Source organism: Pecten maximus, chromosome 14 (genome assembly GCF_902652985.1).
Source record: "Pecten maximus chromosome 14, xPecMax1.1, whole genome shotgun sequence".
Classification (NCBI taxonomy): Eukaryota; Metazoa; Mollusca; class Bivalvia; order Pectinida; family Pectinidae; genus Pecten; species Pecten maximus.
The window spans coordinates 16,889,619-16,914,187 of record NC_047028.1 but is presented as its reverse complement, the minus strand read 5'-3'; the positions used below and the strand labels follow the sequence as shown (position 1 = coordinate 16,914,187).

Below are 24,569 nucleotides of genomic sequence, written 5' to 3'. Positions count from 1 at the left end.
GCTGTCTGTATACTATAGGACTAAAGGTGGATACTGGTTGCCAACAACAACTGTTTACGTAAACTAATGATCGCCTTTAAAATTGACCAGCGTGGAAATAGGTCAATAGGCGACATGCTTACAAACTTCAAATAAAATCGTCTTCATGATGAATGTCCTTTTTTTAATGTTAGCAATAGTAAAAACGAACAAAGCAAGTATTAACTGATATTATTAGACATGTAGAGGCAGTTATTCAATCGTTACAATGCCGTGGTCTGCCATGCACAACAAAACCAGCTTCGTAATTTACGGCTGGAATCGCACATTTTTATCTTACTTTTTACAGACAGTCAAGCGGTATAACAACTTAACTAACTTACCTTTCGTCTTTATCTGATCATCCATCTGGCATATTTAACGTGGCAATAGAAATGTAAAATTAGAAGATTAATTTGGACAAAGGCTAAACAGTTGTATCAATATGGCGTGGTTGGTCTGTGTATACCCAGACAGCCAGCGCCATCTAGTTGACTAAGTCGCAATTACCAGGGGACATAATGCGGTAGTCTGCCATTATTATATCCATTCCACTCAAACAGCAGAAATTCTTAAACTATACACACAAACACATATTTACACATTATTCTTACAGATATTGCCAGGAATAATACCATACATTATATGAGTACGGTCAGTCCGTCCCACATTTTACTGACTATTTGAACACATTTTCCACACGTTCAAATAAGTCAACTGGATGTCTCACATCGCCCTTTTCTGCGAAGACTTTCCCATTAAAGTACCATGAATTGTCTCTTTCTGGATTTTCCTTCAGGGAATTGATCAGTAAGACATTGTCTCTAGTAATATCGTCCACAATTCTGAGTTCTGACAGGTTTTTCCTCTGTCTCATTACAAAAGTTCTCGTCATTTTTCCAGAACTTAACTATAATTGGTCTAGGTCTACTGGGGTCTCTTCCGGGTATTCTATGAAACGCAGCCAGATCATCCGGGCTTATTTTTCCTCCCGATACCTTGCCATTAATGGCTTCACATAAATCCTTTGCGAGATCTCTTTGATTTTCTCTCTTGAATATAGTTCTTTCATATTCATAACTTTCAAGTTATTTCTTCTACTATATTGTTCATTGTAGTTTCCTTTCCTGACTCCTTCTATAGCCAAAGACCTCACTTTCTCCAGTTCGTTCCTCTTGGCATCTAGTTCTTTACATGTATGTTCCTGTTCCTGTTTTAGTGTTTGTCTCTCTCTCTCAGTCTCTAAGCTACTCCTGTAATCTTTAGTTTTTATTGTTCAAAATGTCCATCTCTTCTCTCAATTTAGCTGTCTTAGAACTAATCTGTCTTTCCATGTCCTTCATAATGTCCTTCCTAAGCTGTTCCATAATCTCTGCTGCTATTTTGACACCATCTTTTTGACATCAGATTTTTTCATCAATTCTGCTGTCATTTTTTCAAGTATTCTTTACTCACAACTTTATCCAGTTCTTGCTTAAAAATTATTTCCATGTCGGTCTTTATTTGCTCATCTAGCCCCGTGTCTGTTGGTAAATGGCTTTCTACCACTGTGGCTGGTGAAACTTACAGGCTTGGTGTTTCTTGTACTCATTCCTGTAGACTGCATTGTTGAGATCTCCAAACAGTGAGTAAACTCTTCTGTAATACTAATCAGTCACAGTCTAGCCTATAGGGTCCAGGTATGCTGTATTAGCCATGTAAACCATGTTAATCCAGTGAACAGTTTTCACAATTTCAACATTCACAATAAAAGTTTCTCAAATTCACAATTTCACGAAATAATCCAGAAATTCAAGTTCCTCAACCTGTTATTGAGATAACAATTCTTCTGCTTGCCAAAAATCAACATACACCAATCCAAAAAATGAAGAGCAAGAAAGTGCAGTGTGTACACTACTCGGCAGCCATGTTGAATCTCCTTAACACGAACATACCGCAGCCTCCCAAAACACACGTACGCACTCGCCACACGCATGCATGTCGCACGCACGGGAGGCCTTCCTTAAATGACCTTAGCTGTTACTAGGACGTTAAACAAAATTAACCAAATTAAACCAAAGTATCTCGTTCCATGTATTGTGTATATCGTACCTTGTATCGTGTTTACTGAACCGTGAATCGTACCTTGTATCGTGTTTACCGAACCGTGTATCCCGTACCTTGTATCGTATTTTGACCTTAACTGTTAATAGGACGTTAAACGAATAAAACCAAACCAAACCTAGTATCGTGTTTACTGTACGATGTATCGTGTACTGTGTATTCTGTACGATGTATCGTGTACTGTGTATACTGTATGTACCGTGTTTCGTGTATTCCGTACCATGTATCGTGTACTGTGTATACTGTACCATGTATCGTGTACTGTGTATACTGTACCATGTATACTGTACCATGTATCGTGTACTATGTATACTGTACCGTGTTTCGTGTATTCCGTACCATGTATCGTGTACTGTGTATTTTTGGCTGTTTTTTCTCCTTTTGAGTCATGGCTTGAGTACATCTATTCAATTATGATAATACAAATGAGAGAAAGAAACTATCCTTAGGCAATATGGAATGTATAAATTTGAGGATATATTTCCCAGACATCAGAGAAATGTATTTAAGTAAAAACAATCGATGCTTTAATATAATTAAAGACGCACATTAAGTCTGCATCGTCAATTTCAGGTATTGACCTGTCTGATATTCCTTGCTAAAGGAGATTACCTCTCAGAGACTATATTCACGGTATATCCAAGTCGTCTGGTTGTTTTATCATCAACCGTGTGATGAATTCTATTTGTGACAACCTGAGGGACATTGAATTCCCCACCAGTGTAGATGGTATACGAAGAGTGAAGGCAGGAATTCACAAAACAGCTTGATTTCCAAATGTGGTTGGTGCTATAGATGGTACTCAGATCCCTATACAAGCAATGTCATCGGCTGGTGAGCACGTATACATATGCCGGAATAATTTTCACTCCATAAATGTACAAGGGCTGACTTAGGGTATGGCAGCAAACATTTTTAGGTTAATATCTACATACGATCAAAGTCAATCTGGCTTGTAACAAACACTTTCATTGGCTTAAAAAGAATTGACTACATATCTATCAATTGCAGATTTACAAATGATGTGTGCAAGTTTCCATGATCTACCCCTGATGCATATATCCTACAAAACAGTTTTTTTTTTACCAGAGCTGGTTGTTGGGAGATTATGGTTATCCTTCAAAGGAGCGGCTAATGACCCCTATTAACCATCCAGGACCAGGTCAAGAAGAACGGTACAATTCAGCTAACTGTCGTACAAGAAATGTTGAAGAAAGAGCATTAGAGTTGATGAACATTCTTTGACTATAATGATAACACCCATTTGGTTTGGTTTGGTTTGGTTTGTTGTTTTAACGTCATATTAACAGCTAAGGTCTTTTAAGGACGGCCTCCCGTGCGTGCGACATGCATGCGTGTGGTGAGTGCGTATGCGTGTTTTGAAAGGCTGCGGTATGTTCATTTTAAGTCTCCTTGTGATAGGCCGGAACTTTTGCCGATTTATAGTGCTACCTCACTGGAGCATACTGCCGAAGACACCCAGCATCACACCCCACCCGGTCACATTATACTGACACCGGGCGAACCAGTCGTCCCACTCCAAATATGCTGAGCGCTAAGCAGGAGTAGCAACTACCATTTTTAAAGACTCTGGTATGTCTCGGCGAGGGGACAGAACCCAAAGCCTTCCTCACTCTCAACTAAAGGCCAAAAGTGAGGCATTGTCAAGGGAGACATTAGGAAGAAGAAAGCTGTTAAGAAAGAAGAGAAAAGATAAGTTCCCAAATTTAGTCGCCTTTTACGATCATGCAATGGGGGCAGCAGGTACAATTCTTACGCCCTACCTGCAGGGCAGTCACGTAATGCACGTAATGGGGGCAGCAGTTACAATTCTTACGCCCTACCTGCAGGGCACTGATAACACGCAACTGTCTATGAAATCACAACATGAATAACTATGTACCCAAATCTAAAAATACTTTAAAATTAGGACATACTTTAAAAGTTAATAAAGGAGAAAATAGGCTATATTTGATTTTCTCAATTGATAATAGTCTTGTGAATATGGTGATAATTTCCACACATATATATTTGCAATATACAGTTTGTAAACAGTCTTTCATTTGACTGCATTACACAACTTGGTCTATAATTAAATAAACCAGTGGTGATTTTGCCTTTTTTTTATTTTTTTTTATTTAAGGCTATTTTTAAGAAATTATGAAGGGCTGAGTGAGCTAATGCAGTCATGCAATGTCTGTGCTTTTTGAACATTTTTTCTGTATTATGGCCAATTGGAGTTTCACTTAATCTGGATATACATGTATATATCATGCACAACAACTTGTGGTGTGGATTCAAAAACCATATTATAGAACCCTCATCTTTAGAATTACTTATAACTAATACCATGTCAGGATATGGACACCTTGGAGGTATAGCAACAGCTCTACTACAATAATGTTAAGAACCATATGAATAAGAATTGTGCATTTAACATACCAATCTCTGCTGTATCAACTCCACAGCTGATGCCCAATATTCCCGGTCACAGAATGAATTCACCCTCAAACGCGGTCTGAACGTACAGTAATCCCGGCGCATTCGTAGTCTCCTTAACGCGTAGGCGACCGCCATCTTGGATTTGAAACGGCACTTGAGCTGTCTCAAATATTTGAGAAAAAAAATCAAAACTTCAGCTGCAATTAGTACTTTGTGAAAGCTAAGTTGAGAAAACTCAAATTTGAGATTGAGTTTGAGTTCAAATCTCAATTTGAGATGTTTTGTGCAAGCGGGGCCTGGCCTTATTGTTACATCAGGGCTGTGTTCATCTCTTGATGCCCAGTAATGCTATATATATATATGGTTATGGGGTGGGGATCTGGCCCCGCTTGCACAAAACATCTCAAACTGAGCAAAATCTCAAACTCAAATCAATCTCAAATCCTTGAGTTTTCTCACTCGAGATTTTCTCAAATATGGCTTTCACGAAAAATCCCAACTCAGTTTTAGTCCGGTCTCAGCTGAGACGACTGTTTTTGAAAGTGAAAGTAGATCTTTTGTAATGGAGGTGGAAAAGACATGTCGCGCTATTTTTCGTATCACTATTTTCCCCATACTCCTGTCAACGGACGTCTGCAGTTTTCGTCTGCACTGGTGTACATGTAGTGATAATGGCAACAAAAAGAGCCGTGAATTGGACAGAGAAGAAGGTGATCCTGGTGGAGGAAGTTGTGAAAAAGGGAGGATGTCTTATTCGGCAAGTTCCGTAGGTCCGTAGTGACCCATTTGGTTATGGTTTGGTTATTTTGTTTAACGTCCTATTAACATCTAAGGTCATTTAAGGACGGCCTCCCGTGCGTGCGACATGTATGAGTGTGGTGAGTGCGTATGTGTGTTTTGGGAGGCTGCGGTATGTTCGTGTTAAGTCTCCTTGTGATAGGCCGGAACTTTAGCCGATTTAAAGTGCTATCTCACTGAAGCATACTGCCCGAAGACACACAGCAGCACATCCCACCCGGTCACATTATACTGACAACGGGCCAACCAGTCGTCCCACTCCAAATATGCTGAGTGCTAAGCAGGAGTAGCAACTTCCATTTTTAAAGACTCTGGTATGTCTCGGCTAGGGGACAGAACCCAAAACCTTCCTCACAGCGGCGAACGCTCAACTAAAGGGCCAAAAGTGAGGAGAAAGTTATCAAGAAAGAAGAGAAAAGATAAGATCCCATGTTTAGTCGCCTCTTACGATCATGCAATGGGGGCAGCAGGTACAATTCTTGCGCCCTACCTGCAGGGCATCCGTAGTGACCCATACGACAAAACAGGCTGCATGGGATGCGGTGGCATTCAGTGTTAATAGGTAAGTAAATACGATATATATATATATATAGGGAGAGAGAGATAGATAGATCATGCATAAGGACAGTAAGATCTTATAGAATGATATAAACCGATTATAACTTAATTCTGATACCTAGCCTTTAGGAAACGAAGTTTTAATTACATTCCCCAAACATATCGGAAAATTTTGTGTATGTACAATGTATACATGTACGTGGCCACTACATGAGCTGACTTTGTTACTGTCAATGATGCACTTGATTTTTACAGTACATTTTAAATTTTGTGTGCACCATAATAGGAAAAGGCAATGGAAATGCAGGTAAGTATACATATTTTTAAAGATTTGGTTTGGTTTGGTTTATTTTGTTTAACGTCCTATTAACAGCTAAGGTCATTTAAGGACGGCCTCCCGTGCGTGCGACATGTATGCGTGTGATGAGTGCGTATGTGTGTTTTGGGAGGCTGCGGTATGTTTGTGTTATGTCTCCTTGTGATAGGCCGGAACTTTCGCCGATTTAAAGTGCTATCTCACTGAAGCATACTGCCGAAGACACCCTTGGTTTGGTTTGGTTTATTTTGTTTAACGTCCTATTAACAGCTAAGGTCATTTAAGGACGGCCTCCCGTGCGTGCGACATGCATGCGTGTGGTGAGTGCGTATGTGTGTTTTGGGAAGCTGCGGTATGTTCGTGTTAAGTCTCCTTGTGATAGCACTTTAAAGTTCCGGCCTATCTCACTGGAGCATACTGCCGAAGACACCCAGCAGCACACCCCACCCGGTCACATTATACTGACAACGGGCCAACCAGTCGTCCCACTCCAAATATGCTGAGTGCTAAGCAGGAGTAGCAACTACCATTTTTAAAGACTCTGGTTATGTCTCGGCTAGGGGACAGAACCCAAAACCTTCCTCACAGCGGCGAACGCTCAACTAAAGGCCCAAAAGTGAGGCATTGTCAAGGGAGACATTAGGAAGAAGAAAGTTATCAAGAAAGAAGAGAAAAGATAAGATCCCAAGTTTAGTCGCCTCTTACGATCATGCAATGGTGGCAGCAGGTACAATTCTTACGCCCTACCTGCAGGGCATCCGTAGTGACCCATACGACAAAACAGGCTGCATGGGATGCGGTGGCATTCAGTGTTAATAGGTAAGTAAATACGATATATATATATATAGGGAGAGAGAGATAGATAGATCATGCATAAGGACAGTAAGATCTTATAGAATGATATAAACCGATTATAACTTAATTCTGATACCTAGCCTTTAGGAAACGAAGTTTTAATTACATTCCCCAAACATATCGGAAAATTTTGTGTATGTACAATGTATACATGTACGTGGCCACTACATAAGCTGACTTTGTTACTGTCAATGTTGCACTTGATTTTTACAGTACATTTTAAATTTTGTGTGCACCATAATAGGAAAAGGCAATGGAAATGCAGGTAAGTATACATATTTTTAAAGATTTGGTTTGGTTTATTTTGTTTAACGTCCTATTAACAGCTAAGGTCATTTAAGGACGGCCTCCCGTGCGTGCGACATGTATGCGTGTGATGAGTGCGTATGTGTGTTTTGGGAGGCTGCGGTATGTTTGTGTTATGTCTCCTTGTGATAGGCCGGATCTTTTGCCGATTTAGAGTGCTACCTCACTGAAGCATACTGCCGAAGACACCCAGCAGCACACCCCACCCGGTCACATTATACTGACAACGGGCGAACCAGTTGGCCCACTCCAAATATGCTGAGCGCTAAGCAGGAGTAACAACTAACTTATTATCGGGTGTTTGAACCAATTGACATATCAGTGTTCCATCAACTGACCATTGTTAGGGAAGTTTCAAACAATTTGTCAAAATGTATCTCCAACCATTTGTTCACTCGCTTACTCAATGCATTGTTTATGCTAAAAATGACAGAGAATTAAAGTTCTAATTTCATAATTTTATATATTACTAGTATGTTATCCATAGCAATTAAATTTCCAATAGTAATATAAAAAAAGTAATTAAAAAAAAATCTATATTTATAAAATAGATATAACTGATCACTGCACTTCTTTCAATTCCAAAATGCATCAAGTAAATAAAACATTTCATCAAATTAGTCTTCATCTACATTGTTACCACTATATACAAATTAGTCTACACATATTGATAATGTTCTCTAATCACTTGTCCTTTTGCACTTATTTCTGTTCACAACTCACAGCTCAAATCCCTAATCTGCTTCTGACTATCTCGACCAGTCCTTCCAACTCCAAGAAATCTGCCTCAGAATGAAGTTGGTGTAAGAAGATATGATTATCTCCTACGGCGCGTCCAAGGTTTTCATTGTTGATATTCCATGAATAGTTCAAGATATATTTGAAATGTCCTTCTCGGTCAATGGAATATGTAAATAAATGCTTGTTGTCGTATGGCTTCACTACTGATGATTTGCTTATTACCCACGCTAACAATCCAGATACATCATTCTGCAATATGATAATGGCACGTTCGTATCGCTCACAACATTATTCTGGTGTTCTGTTGCTCCCTAATTATATTCTGTCCTCAACACTCGTGTCTGTCTCATTGATACCTGTACCTGCTTTGTAGATAGGTCCGTCGGCGATTATTGTCACGTGATATTCAGATGCTACCGATATGCATTCTACTAGATAGCCCTTCATTGATGGTATACGGTTTTTTTCCCAGATACACTTTCACTTGATGAGGAGGAGGATGAAGATGATGATGATAAATGTATTTCTTTTACCAGGGAATGGCGCACCTGTCCCATCTTGGAAGATCTCCTGTTTGGCTTACTTTTGGCTTATCCTTCTGCATCTCATCTGTAGCTGTTAATATTCCCTCCTCGATACTAGCCATTTTCCTCTTTTTAAATATGGGGTTTCATTAGTGCTGTCTTCTTCCTCTTGGTCACATCCTTACACGGTGACTGGTCCTTCTTACTAAATGTTCCTTTGCTTTCCTTTCTCAATAATCTGACCTTTTTGGCCCTTCCTTTCATAAACTCCTCGTAGTCCTATTTGTAATTGATGTCATTCTATTCTCACAGTTGGGATGTTTAGCATCTTTGCGAGATACAGTATTTATATTTCGACCAAACACCATTTCACAAGGAGAGAACCCGGTGGATTCATGGAAAATGACCTGTAAGCCATCATAAGAAAGGTTAATTTGTTCGTCCCAGTCTCTTAGATTGCCTGCCACAAATGCGGAGAGCATGCTTCCTATTGTTCTGTTTGCTCGCTCAACCATGCCATCAGACTGACCTGTATGGTGTGGTCAATGTTTTGTCCATTCCAGGGATTCAAATGTGACAGTACCCAAATCGGATCAGTACCCAAGTCGGATCACAGATTCGAAAAATGGCTTTTTATTGCGTGCTCTTTAAATGGGAAATTTTGCGTGTATGACGTCATAATTAAACTCGTGAGAGAAACCGATTTTCAAAGCAGTCATCGACCTGTTTTTGCCGGAAAGAAGACTTCGAAATGGGTAAGTAGCCATTGTTTTGGTTCATTGACCACAGGGCATTTTTTTGTATTTTAAGTAATATCCCAAATGAGGTTTTGATATCAATTTGAGAAGTTTCCGATTGAAATATTACAGTTCATACCTTTTTCGAGCAGTGGGACAGGGAGCTTTTCATTTCTGCCGGCATTTTTCATTTAAACTTGGGACGCCTTGCTCATTGCGCATGTCAATCGGGCATTACTTTTCCGGATTTTTGTGTGCGTCTTGTACGAGTTATTTCCCCTCTATCATGTTACCCCCTTTCCAAACGATTTCAAATGAAAATTAAAACGTGTTTTAAATAGTTTTTAAATAAATAATAATAAAAGATTAATTTAAAAACAAAATATTTGTTTGCATTTTTCTTGTGTTTTGAATAGCCGAATTGAACTTAATATATATTGCTACAAACCATTTTGTCACACACATATTACAATAATAATCAACGGTTCTTAAAAAAGTCATACCAAAATGAAAAAGGTTAATATCTAACTGTAATTTGATGTCATTTGTATTTTTTTTTTCATAAATTTTACAGCAATGAAGCTATACATGAGACAAGATGGTTCGATGATATTTTTATCTTTCATGTATATTCGAGAATGAAATATTCAGCCTGTCTGAAATAGTTAAAGCATTGGTCACCCATAAGCAAATAAAATCACAAAAAATATGATCAGCAATATGTTTATGATATTTTATTGTAGTGAAATACAAACAATATACTCCAGATGACCTTGAAAAGGCATTGATAGATGTTCGAATGGGAATGTCCCTGAGAGGCTGCCAAAAAGCACAGCATTTCTTTCGCCGTTATACATCGGCACATGTCTATCAGCATGACAGGTCCACCAGTCAGAAGGCTTTTCTCGGATGAGGAAAAATATCTGGTTGCTTACATTGATTATTGCAACGAAACAGGTTTTCCCCTAACAAGGAAAATAGTCAAGGAATTTGCAAGGGAAATTGCATTGCGCAAGAATATGAAAATATCTTCAAGTGGACCATCAGACAAGTGGTACAGAGGATTTTTGAAACGGCACCCAAACATTTCCATGAGAAAACCCCAGGTACACATAATCAATAATTCTTCACATGCATGTGGACAGTTTGTCCGTGGCCATTCACTGGTCAACCAGGGCATCATCCTGACAGCTTTAGCAGACATTTTATACCAATTTCAGGAAGCACCTTTTTTTTTAATCAAAGGTAATAAAATCAAACAATGATGAAAAGAATGATATTGGTAAGTAAAAATTCTCAGAAAATGTGTGGATTTACATCTTGAAATATTTTATGTTCGAAAATGTTGATAAAAAGATTCTGCCCTGCAGGTAGGGCTTAAGAATTGTACCTGCTGCCCCCATTGCATGATCGTTAGAGGCGACTAAATTTGGGATATTATCTTTTCTCTTTCTTAAGGTAGACCGACCCTTCGGGTTTCCTCTGATAGATCTCCTTAATTTTATTTTTATTTCATTGTTAATTATGCTCTTATCACAAAAAGCACATAAAAAAACATATGTCTCCACGTTCGTTTTACTACCAGGGCCACATAAAGATACGTATTAATTAATAGCTGAACCATATTTTTAAGGACTTTGGTAGATTTTATCTTTCCCCGATAATATTTACCTAAAGCATAAAAAGAAGTTCATATCCTACTTATATCATCAGTATGAGCAATATCATTCATAATTATCAAAAAAAGAGAAGATTCTTTGGGTGGTTAACAAAATATGGCTATTTTTATACGAAAAAACTGTTATTTTTAGTGAAAAATTGATTAAAAAAATACACTTTTATTTTTTTCCTGAAAAAATGAACAGAAAAATGACCCATTTTTTTTTGCTTAATTAAAAATTTCATATGTATGCTTTAAGAAATAAAAATAACCCCTCACCATATTACTTTTCACACTATGGCCGTTTACTTTGCCGGTACCCCAAACATTTTGCTTCAAGTATGGCTCAAATTACCAAATTAGAGAAGTTATTTTTGGATTCTGAGATTGATGAATTTTTTTGTTAAATCTTTACCATTTTCCTTCCTAAATTATGTTGTAATATGTTATTGGTGCTTTTTTTTTTTTTTTTAAGAATTTTATTTGTTTGATTTCCCAAACACGATTATCATTTTCCGGATATTTTCCTCTTTTCCGGATGAAAATTAGAACATTACACTAACGGTCCTTCAAACGCTTGCTTCTAATACGCCATGTCAAACGAAGCGTATCGGTGATACAGAATGCCAGAATCCGTGTGCACAACATGACCTTCGTTGTGAGTTGTTGCTCGAGTGTCGAGCGTTCCAACCTATGTGGTAGTGTAGTATTTGTGGTGATGTAAGTCTCATATCTTCCGCGCTTACTGTCATTACATGACTGGTATTAGTTGTAGACTTATATGTTTCGGACTTACCGTACCCATAGCCTAGGTGCTTATAACACGTTTATAAGTCCTATAACGTGCTATAAGCATCTATGCCGTACCTAGCTAATTAACGACACTATCATTCCAGTACCTTTCTGGTACACTTCTACTGTTTGCATTGACGTAGCTATCAATAACCAGCGAGCTTAACGTCATTGTTCTTGATTTTGAAGGAATTTATTTCCCATTTGACCAGTTGTAAACCGACACGTATGTATACTTTACAAAGAAAAATGTATGTTTATCACGTTTATCAATGTCTTGCCTATAAACTCCAACGTTCACAATGAACTTTCAAAGACATTTTTTCATTTCAACAAAATTTATTGGAACAAGTGATTGGATGACAAGCATTATGGCAAGTATTGCGTCTACATAGATAGATGAAAAAAATCTTAATTTCACATGCATGATTCAGCATTACATAAAAAAGAATATGTCATGTCCTCAAAGCACCTACATATTGTACATATGGTACTGTGAGGAACACAAGTCTCTTTGCCAGTCTATATACATATTGATGATAAAATATTAACATACAAAAATACAACTTCAGCGGAATATTATCAAGAATTTTTATAGAAGAAAATTATGAATTACATGTACATGTGGTGTCATACTGTAGTGTACATTTACTAATGATTATAACAAAGATAGATATAGATTGCAACAAACAAAATAACACAAATTACCAAATTTTGCATAATATTATTTTACATTAGAATGCATTTCATTTTGTTAAATAGGAGTGATGAACATTGTTTTAATTAATAGAACAATTTGTTTCTATAAACAGTTTAACATACTTTATAACCCTACTAGGCTATCATGAAAGTGGGCCAATATTGTGTTGATTACATATTTAGACTAATTTTATTTTCTCACTCATCCACTTGATTGTACAATGTAATTCGATAATTTAACAATTCAAGTCAATTCACAAAAAGGTTGTGATCATGCATTTATTTGAACAAGCATGGCAATCGTTTACTCTCAAATAAATTCAAATTCAGTTTGACATTAAAGTTTAAAGCCAAATTAGATATCGAATAATCATAAAATAATATTTATGAGAATGCTATTTTAGGGTCTTGACGGCCATCTGACTTGCTTTGTATAGGTGACCAAATAGTGAAAAATGTCATCTTATCAACCTTTTAGCAAAATGCAACAAAGAATATATTTCCATAGAAGTTTTGGTCAGCACATGTTTTAGTTGTTATATTTAAAAGGAGTATGAATTGAAGCAAAATTTCAGTCTCATTATATAAGGTATGATCTATAGTCTCCCACAATGAAGTTTCACAACAAACCTGGTTGTAATTTGCCCATGGGTGAAGGATGAGTATGCTTATACAAACATATGAATCACAAGGATATAGCTTTCAGCAATGGATGTGTCGTTTGACTATACTGACTACTTATTCAGATAGCCGACAACCTTTCCAATTATTTTTTTTGATTTTGTGATTCGAGGAATCTTTGATCCCTCCAATGATTCAGTGAACACATGCCATATTCCAATATGTGGGTCACGCTTATGGATTACTTGAAGTTTTTTTAGACTCAGGGAACAAGTGACAAGTTTTTTCATTGTCAAAGTTGAAATGACTTTCGTCTTCACCAGTGGTTCTAAAGATGCTTTACATTTGTAATAGAACATATCAAATACATCAACAGGCATGCATGAAGATGACATATTTTCTTCGAAAAGTTGTTGCAATGATGTGACATCAGCAATAGCATTATGTGCCTCGTAGTCCAATTCTAAAAAAAAACAACTTGACAAGTGTTTCCTGCTTGTAGTTTTTGATTAAGGTTTTTTTCCAGATCTTTTTTGCTAGTTTTAAGGTATCAATACATCCTGAGACACTAGTGTTCAGTTTTGAAACCAAATCATACTTTTTCAACTGATTGATCAGGATCGGAATATCAAAATTTTGTATGTTGTGTCCAATCAAAATTGGGTCTGTGAATTTGTTGAGGAATTTAAGGAAATTTTCTAGCCCAGCCTTTTGAGTTGTGGTTTGTACAACATGACCATTATGTTTCAAGGTTCCTCCAATATATGTTAAACCAGTTGCCTGTGATGCCTCCAAACTGATGGTTCTGGTTGGAGCCATATACCTGTTCAGTTGCTCCTTACCACAAACAGCTGCAATCTGGATGATATCAGAAGTCCGTGCTGAAAATTATGACATTACATGTCATTAAATCCTGTGCAGCCATATAACATTTATTTATTTTAAAATCCAAATAGATATATATGAATATGTTATAATTTTGAAATTTTTTCACAACATTCATCTTTTACTTAATTGGTTCAAGAGTTATCTAAGTAATCGTAAACATAGAGTGATGACAGAAGGTTACAGCTCCACGTATAGACAGGTAAGTGCCGGTGTCCCCCAGGGATCAGTCCTCGGTCCTTTTCTGTTTCTAATTTATATAAATGATATTGTTGAATGTATAACAAATGAGAAACGGCTATTTGCTGATGATACTTCAATTTCTAAGGTAATACAAACCAATTCACTTGATGCAGCTAATAGTCTAGCTAGTGATCTCGAAAACATAAATATATGGTCCAAAAAGTGGGATATTAAATTCAATCCTTCTAAGACAGAATCAGTAACCTTTAGCAGGAAAAGGGATATAGTATGTCCAGATATCATATTTCAAAATGAAACAATATCAAATGTGCCAAATCATAAGCATCTTGGAGTATTCTTATCGCAAGATGGTAAATGGCATCACCATATTAACTATATTTATACAAAAGCTTATAAATGTATAAACTTATTGAAATCTGTAAAATATAAAATGAGCCGTAAAACACTTAACACTATATATACAGCCTATATTCGGCCTATATTGGAATATGGTGATATCATTTTTGATAATTGTACTCAGCAAGAGGCTACTCTACTTGAATCTATTCAATTAGAAGCGGCTCGAACCATTACCGGACTGCGTAGAGGAACCTCACATTATAAATTATATAATGAACTTGGTTGGGACACTCTTGCTGCAAGGAGGAAAAAACATAGACTTATTCTTCTTTACAAAATTCTTACAGGCACTGCCCCAAATTATTTAAATGAATTAGTAGAACCACACTATAACAATATGAATGACTTGTACATGTTACGAAATCAAAGAGTCTTCACTACTCCTATGAGTAGAACAAATATATATGCCAAAAGCTTTATTCCAGCAACACTTAATGACTATAATAAACTTGCAGCAAGGGTTGACTTGACAAATATCACATCGCTGTACCAATTTAAACAAATTTTATCGAACACAGTAAGTGATATACCACTTGACATTGCTCAAAACCCTGCTTATATTAATGCAGGTAATAGAAAATATAATATCTTACTTTGTCAGCTTCGAAACTCGTCTAGCAATATAAACTCTGATCTTTACAGAGATCATCTTATTGATTCACCATCATGTACATGTGGGAATGAATATGAAACTGTTTTTCACTTTTTTCTAAGTTGTAGGAACTACAGTGAACCTCGAGATATCCTTAAAGAAAAATTGTTTGATGTAGATCACAGTCACTTTAGCCTTGACATACTCTTATCAGGCTGTGGTGAGTGTGATCATCAAACTAATTTATCTATCTTTGAAGCTACTACTGAATATATCAGAGATACTAATAGATTCTGAACCCTAAAATTGAAAATACTTGTCTTTCATCCATATATATACATTTATCCGGCAAGCAAGTATATAGTTATAGTTATTTACTACATGCCCCCCCCCCCCATCCGATGGACGTATATTATTTATTCTATTTTATATTATAATTATGATAGTATGAATGTTATGAATTAGTACACTTACTAGATGAAATATAGTATGGACAACCTTATTAATTAGTGGATTAAAATTGGTTGCATATTTACTGCTTATATATTTCTATTGCTCATAATCGTGCCCTATATTAATTATTTTTCTTATAATCATTTCTCAATCGTACTTCTATCAAATTCAAGTAATCACTCTCCAACTATGCAACCTTACGGAATCCACTAAATATATTATCTAACTAATTTTGCCTTTCTTAACTGTCATTATCAAATTAAAACTCAGAATGTTGTATCCATGACTGGTCCCCAAAGCTTATGAGTGGATGACAGGATTTTAAATTTTTTTTATAAAAATAAACTGGATGAAATATATTAAATAAAATCGACAAATTATACTCGATTCAGAGTTGTCCCTACATAACTGATATCTCACTATATTATATATTATATGAATGATGTTAACATGTATATACTCATTGTTACTAAATGGAGAGAACTTACATAGGCTATGCCTGTTGTTCAATCCTTTTTCTTTCAGAAATATCTTCTTTGAGAAATAAAATTTGTTGAAATGAAATTCATCTTTTCCTAAGGTTTCCTTCTTAATAATATAAGCCATAAATGTGGGCTTCATTTTGTTTCAATACAAATATTATATACATTATTGACAGTGCTACCATACCATTTACCTGGTGGTGTCAGAGGAACCCATTTATTGTTATATTCTGAAAAAACATACCCAATCCTGTAGTTTCAAGGTCAAAGAAAATCAGAGGTCTTTCCTTTTTAAGTTGAGGTTGACTTATGGTTAAGTCCTCAAGGTCAACACTTTCTTCGTCAAGTTCAAGGCCTATCTTTGAGTCATAAGAATCCCCTAAATAGAAAATTAAGAATTGAATCTTAAATTGCGAAGTTATGTTGTTGCAAAAAATATACATCAGCAATTGCAATGGTAAAATAAATTTTCATTTTAATTTTTGTTTTTACAAAAGGTCATTAAACAAATATAACATCATTCATGTATATGTACCTTCTAACACTGTTTGAGTGGCATCTTTTGATGACCTCTCATGTTTGAGCTCAAGGCGCCGACGTTTGGATTCACGTTGGGACTGCTTCATTCTTCTTTTATTTAATGACTGCATAAGCTTAGAGGTAAACTTAATGGTATACTTCACAGTGGAAATCCGACATTTTTTGTTCAGCTGAAGAAAAATCAATTAACAAACTATTATATACAGGAAATTGAGTGCTCATCAAGTGAATTACCTTATTTAAGATTTAACTGAACACTGTATACGTTTAGTTAAGTTGAATCTTTCATATTTGGCACAAATAGATAAGGGATGGAGCATCAACACAAAGGATTCCGTAAACCGTAAACATGTTTCGGATGGCTAGGCCAATTGAAATTGGCACAAATGAAATATCCACTGATCTGGTTAAAGCACAATATTAAAGTCTTGTACTTTGGAAGGAGGTTTTCTGTAAATACAATATTTATCTAATATGGCCCTATTATGCCTAAAAGTTAAATATATTTTGACTTTCAACATAGAAATTTTAATTATGTATTAGTATCATATTAGTGATGAACATGTCATGTGTTAATGATCAACAAAACTGAAACGAGACAAAACAAGAGATCCCAGAGGGATCTTGGCGCCCACCATTGAATGATCTTTATAGGTTCCATGTCAGATTGATCTTTTCTCTACTTTTCCCTTCTTCTAAGTCTTACTAATCTGTGTAAATTCAGAAACAGCCCTCTAGATCTAGTACTTTTCAAACAAGGGGAACCTATATATAAAATTTAAGATTTAGCGATAATGGCTGTCTGTCGGCCATGTTGTTTTCCGATTGGTCCCAAAATGCGATACCAGGGACCAAGGGGAACCTACATATGAAATTTGAGAAAGATCCCTTCAGTACCTTCTGTACAATAGCGATAACAAACTTCAATTTTCAAAATACAAGATGGCTGTCTGTCAGCCAGGTTGTTTTCTGACTGGTCTCAAAATCCAATATGTATAACTAGACACCAAGGGGAATCTACATATGAAATTTGAGAAAGATCCCTTCAGTACTTTCTCAGAAATAGCGATAACAATCTTCAATTGTCAAAATCCAAGATGGCTGCCTGTTGGCCATGTTGTTTTTCGATTGGTCTCAAAATGCAATATGCATAACTAGGCACCAAGGGGAATCTACATATGAAATTTGAGAAAGATCCCTTCAGTACTTTCTGAGAAATAGCGGTAACAAACTTCAATTGTCACAAGAGATCCCAGAGGGATCTTGGCGCCCACCATTGAATGATCTTCATAGGTTCCATGTCAGATTGATCTTTTCTCTACTTTTCCCTTCTTCTAAGTCTTACTAATCTGTGTAAATTCAGAAACAGCCCTTTATAGCTAGTACTTTTCAAACAAGGGGAAGCTATATATAAAATTTAAGATTTAGCGATAATGGCTGTCTGTCGACCATGTTGTTTTTGGATTGGTCCCAATATGCAAAACTAGGCACTGAGGGGAACCTACATATGAAATTTGAGAAAGATCCCTTCAGTACTTTCTGAGAAATAGCGATAACAAACTTCAATTGTCAAAATCCAAGATGGCTGCCTGTCGGCCATGTTGTTTTCTGATTAGTTTCAAAATGCAATATGCATAACTAGGCACTGAGGGGAACCTACATATGAAATTTCAGAAAGATCCCTTCAGTACTTTCTGAGAAATAGCGATAACAAACTTCAATTGTCAATATCCAAGATGGCTACCTGTCAGCCATGTTGTTTTCTGATTGGTCTCAAAATGCAATATGCATAACAAGGCACTGAGGGGAACGTATGTATGAAATTTGAGAAAGATCCCTTCAGTACTTTCTGAGAAATAGCGATAACAAACTTCAATTATCAAAATCCAAGATGGCTGCCTGTCGGCCATGTTGTTTTCCGATTGGTCTCAAAGTGCAATATGCATAACTAGGCAACAAGAGGAACCTACGTATGAAATTTGAGAAAGATCCCTTCATCACTTTCTGAGAAATAGCGATAAAAACTTCAATTGTCAAAATCCAAGATGGCTGCCTGTCGGCCATGTTGTTTTCCGATTGGTCTCAAAATGCAATATGCATAACAAGGCATCAAGAGGAACCTATATATGAAATTTGAGAAAGATCCCTTCAGTACTTTCTGAGAAATAGCGATAACAAACTTCAATTGTCAAATTCCAAGATGGCTGCCTGTCGGCCATGTTGTTTTCCGATTGGTCTCAAAATGCAATATGCATAACTAGGCACTGAGGGGAACCTACATATGAAATTTGAGAAAGATCCCTTCAGTGCTTTCTGAGAAATAGCGATAACAAACTTCAATTGTCAAAATCCAAGATGGCTGCCTGTCGGCCATGTTGTTTTCCGATTGGTCTCAAAATGCAATATGCATAACTAGGCACCAAGTGGAACCTACATATGAAATTTGAGAAAGATCCCTTCAGTACTTTCTGAGAAATAGCGATAACAAACTTCAATTGTCAAAATCCAAGATGGCTGCCTGTCGGCCATGTTGTTTTCCGATTGCTCTCAAAATGCAATATGCATAACTAGGCACCAAGTGGAACCTACATGTGAATTTTGAGAGAGATCCCTTCAGTACTTTCTGAGAAATAGCGATAACAAACTTCAATTGTCAAAATCCAAGATGGCTGCCTGTTGGCCATGTTGTTTTCTGATTGGTCTCAAAATTCAATATGCAAAACTAGGCACCAGGAGGAACCTACATATGAAATTTGAGAAAGATCCCTTCAGTACTTTCTGAGAAATAGCGATAACAAACTTCAATTATCAAAATCCAAGATGGCTGCCTGTCGGCCATGTTGTTTTCCGATTGGTCTCAAAATGCAATATGCATAACTAGGCAACAAGAGGAACCTACATATGATATTTGAGAAAGATCCCTTCATCACTTTCTAAGAAATAGCGATAACAAACTTCAATTGTCAAAATCCAAGATGGCTGCCTGTCGGCCATGTTGTTTTCCGATTGCTCTCAAAATGCAATATGCATAACTAAGCACCAGGAGGAACCTACATATGAAATTTGAGAAAGATCCCTTCAGTACTTTCTGAGAAATAGCGATAACAAACTTCAATTGTCAAAATCCAAGATGGCTGCCTGTCGGCCATGTTGTTTTCTGATTGGTCTCAAAATGCAATATGCATAACTAGGCACCAAGGGGAACCTACATATGGAATTTGAGAAAGATCCCTTCAGTACTTTCTCAGAAATAGCGATAACAAACTTCAATTGTCAAAATCCAAGATGGCTGCCTGTCGGCCATGTTGTTTTCCGATTGGTCTCAAAATGCAATATGCATAACTAGGCACCAAGGGGAACCTACATATGAAATTTGAGAAAGATCCCTTCAGTACTTTCTGAGGATTAGCGATAACAAGAATTGTTTACGGACGGACGGAGGGACGGACGGAGGGACGGACGGACGACGGACCACGGACGCAGGGCGATTTGAATAGCCCACCATCTGATGATGGTGGGCTAAAAAATCAGACTGAAAATAAACAGATAATTGCAGGAACAAACTAATAAATCAAAACCACCAAATGCCATCCATGCATGCTATACCTCTGAAACATATTTGTAACCTTCATTCTTTTGGCATACAGTGGCAGAGACTCTTGTTTTTAAACTCTCTGAACCTCCATAAAATCTGTCATAATCATAAAATATAGAGGATATCTAACAGTGTCGCTAATATTTTGATATTTTTCACGAGTGCGCATGTTTATTACATTTTTTATCAACGAAAAACCTACCCCGTATGCTAGCTAGGCCTAATATAAACAAAAAAAGTAGTTCCCCCTGTCCAGGTGCTGACATATATGTCGGGCTTTCTGATTGGTCAATTATTTTGGTATTTTCTAATCATTAATTTGATTGGTCAAATCATCAAAAGTGATATTTTTCACTAGTGAAAAATATCACTTTTATAGAATGAATAATTTTGATATTTCACTGGTAAAAATGTAATAAATAGTAATACTTGTTTTCTAATGATAACGGAATCCAAGTTTATTTTGAAAGTCATTTGAATCTGTGATCTTTCTGTTTTTTTCTTTTGGCACATTATGAACCTCCATTCAATTTGTTTGAATCATTATTGCTTGTTGTTTCACTCGGAAATGTGATGTAAACTTACATTTGCACTGCAGCCTAAATTACACCAGAAATGCCATCTACTCATTAGTATATAGTATTGTAATTGTGACATCACCAATGTCACTGGTAATAATAAATTAATTGTTAATTCATTATATAGGAGAAAAATTAATCAAATATTTTATCAAAAATAAGCATCAAACATCAATCCAAGCATTGAATATATGATACTTACAATCTTTTTGGAGCCTTGGTTGAAACCATATGAATGAATCTTTCATTGCTTTGCGTTGAGCCCAAAGACTCCAACTCATTTGCCTTTGCTGCATATTTCCTGAGCAGGATTTCTAAATCGCAACGTAGTTGTTTATTTGATAGTGGTTTACCATATGGTAAATTCTTTGGCTTATAAGATGTTTTATTCTTGCACCATGTTCCATACTGTCCATGTTCACCTGAAAGTAATCATGCAGTAAATGTATATATATTTTAATCAAAATGAAATATTTACAATTGCAACTATAGGGTGAAAATCCATTAATCTTACAATGTAATTATGAAATGTAGAATTAATATACATTGTAAGCACACTTCTGTGTCTTTTCAGTATCATTTGGGTAAAAACAGTTCTATAGACAATTCAATTCATTTTTATGTTCTACATGCAGGTACATATACTTGTCTTTTCTTATTGGATTGTTATTTTTACCATATAAATGTGGAACTATCCTGTCCAAATCTGTGGCAAGCTGTGTGGCATCTTCTGTTGCCTTTACTCTAGCAATTGTAGTAGAGTCATTATCCATAACCAATATCTTTACCTGAAAATATAACACATTTACATATAAATTTGGATTAACATCAGTTTTTTCAGTTCTTGATTCTATTGTTTCTTTCAACAATGTCTTTATATTAAAATAAAACCTACATTGACCTCGCCATCACATGTGTATTAACTGGCACTTTTGTTGTTGTTTATTTTTTTTATCAATGGTGAACTCTGATACAATTTAAACTCCGATACACTGAAATACTGATTAATTTGAATAATTTGAAAGAAAATAAAATCCCTGTTCCAATTGTTCTTTGAATTTTTTCTCTGGTTAATTTGAAATCCTAGTTAATTTCAAGCATCTGACTTCCCCAGAGTGTTTCAACATAACTGGGTTTGATTGTATTTAACTCAAAGAAAATTAAGATTATGATATACCCTTTGTCCTTTGTCGATAACTCCGTGAAGCATTTCACATGCCATGGCAGGTTCCATAGACTTGGCCGAGCCAGTCCAATTGAGGCTACATTTGTGGTTTCTAGGGGGAACTCCCTTCTTTTTTGCTGCTGTGCAACATCTGCAGCGTTTGCCTTTGACAGAGTAACAATTCATTTTGCAAGTATATACCTTGAATATAAAAACAAATAAAAACCTGTTAGACTGTTGTATCCTCTGCCTGCACCTCGTTTTTGCCATGCACCATCGAAGCTGGCAGTTACATCTCCTTCAGCCCTAAAAATGATCAAATATTGCACATTGTTTGAAAAAAATCTAGTCATTTACATACACACTTTATCATATAACTGGTCTGTTCTTCCATGCTATATTGGTCATGTCTCTAATAATACTTGCAGGTAGGGCGTAAGAATTGTACCTGCTGCCCCCATTGCATGATCGTAAGAGGCGACTAAATCTGGGATCTTATCTTTTCTCTTCTTAACAACTTTCTTCTTCCTAACGTCTCCCTTGACACTGCCTCACTTTTGGCCTTTAGTTGAGCGTTCGCCCCTGTGAGGAAGGCTTTGGGTTCTGTCCCCTAGCCAAGACATACCAGAGTCTTTAATAATGGTAGTTGCTACTCCTGCTTAGCGCTCCGCATATTTGGAGTGGGACGACTGGTTTGCCCGTTGTCAGTATAATGTGACCGGGTGGGGTGTGCTGCTGGGTGTCTTCGGCAGTATGCTTCAGTGAGGTAGCACTTTAAATCGGCAAAAGTTCCGGCCTATCACATGGAGACTTAACACGAACATACCGCAGCCTCCCAAAACACACATACGCACTCACCACACCTTAGCTGTTAATAGGACGTTAAACTAAATAAACCAAACCAAACCAAACTAATAATACCATTATGACATCACAATCACTATGACTTCATAATGAATTTGTTGTAATTGTTTTTGGTGTAAAACAGATGAGTTGTCAAACATTAAGTCAGATCAATGTTGAATCAAGAACTAATTATGAACTTACAATATAGCTTCTTCCCCTAGATGTCTATCACATGACTCCTCAGCCATAGCATGTCATCGGGAGGCCATCCTTAAATGACCTTAGCTGTTACTAGGACGTTAAACAAAATAAACCAAACCAAACCACTCCCAAAATGCTGAGCGCTAAGCAGGAGCAGCAACTACCATTTTTAAAGACTCTGGTATGTCTCGGCGAGGGGACAGAACCCGAAGCCTTCCTCACAGGGGCGAACGCTCAACTAAAGGCCAAAAAGTGAGGCAGTGTCGAGGGAGACGTTAGGAAGAAGAAAGTTGTTAAGAAAGAGAAAAGATAAGATCCCAAATTTAGTCGCCTCTTACGATCATGCAATGGGGCAGCAGGTTAAATTCTTACGCCCTACCTGCAGGGCAGAGGCCAACCGGAAATGAATCAGTAAACATGATCAATCAATCGTGACATTAAATCGCTCGAGTTAGTACCAAAAATGAGAAGTTAAGTATGAAGTTATGTTCGATCTTATTGTTAGTAATTATATGTATCTAACAACTCAATAACATACCCATCTAATAAAGAAAATGCATCTGTTTGAGGTTATTTTATCACGCTGATCCGATCTGGGTACTCTTCATTCTAAAAACCGGAAGTTTCGTTGACAGTTTAGTGACGTCATAATTCACGCGTGGACGCGTTCCTGACGAAATTAAGTTGTTCATCAGTTGCCTGTGACTTGCGAAGTATTGTACGGACGTCCTCATCTTGGCCAGGTGATGATAGATATGGACAAAGGACCTCCATGATGAAGATGGACCTGGAAGTTCTTACAAGTCTGTCATCAAGATGTACGGATTAGAAAAGAAATTAGATAAATAATAATGTTTGAGAGGTTACGAGAAAGTTTAATGTGGATTTCAAATTAATTTGAATACAATGTATTTTGAAATGATAGCCTGTCAACAAGATAACTGTGAAATATGTGGAGCGGCGTACACCGTACACAACCGCCTAGTGCAGCATATTACGGACTCTCATGGGCCAAGGAAGACATGTTGCTCTGGTTGCTGATATACATATGCAAAGAGTAGGTCAAACCACCTGACATCGCATATTCAACGTGTCCACAAAGTGTTGCAGGCACCCGTTAGAGTAGATAGCACCCCAGCATAAACAACAACCCTGTAGACGGCTCTAAAGGGAAAGGGAAGGAGAACATGGTCCTGTCGGCTGTCGGTCCCTTATTTAGATTTGAGCTACCACCACCGGAATCAGTGGTTCTTGAAGAGGCCTTTTCCCCAAACCCGCCCGGCGATCTCAGCGGCGAGTGTACCCGTTCCAGTGGAGAAACAGATCAATAGTAGTCAGCCAGTCCAGTTGAGGCAGGTATTGCCGATTAAAACAGAGGCAGCGGGTATAGGGGAGACAGTCTCTTCGGAGATACCACTTTCAGCAGAGGCATTGACTCTAGTGGATGCTGATATAGTTG

The 24,569-nt window shown here is 36.9% G+C and overlaps 1 protein-coding gene across 1 annotated transcript; it reads right to left on the bottom strand.

Annotated features, from left to right (window-relative positions):
• Positions 1-697: 697 nt before the first annotated feature.
• On the bottom strand, positions 698-23,157 carry LOC117341782. The gene is given in 11 exon segments (XM_033903645.1): positions 698-886; positions 1,175-1,271; positions 13,769-14,051; positions 16,430-16,564; positions 16,721-16,895; positions 17,160-17,175; positions 21,101-21,320; positions 21,575-21,686; positions 22,076-22,285; positions 22,288-22,369; positions 23,111-23,157. Coding segments are annotated over 11 exon segments (1,566 nt in total).
• Positions 23,158-24,569: the final 1,412 nt, after the last annotated feature.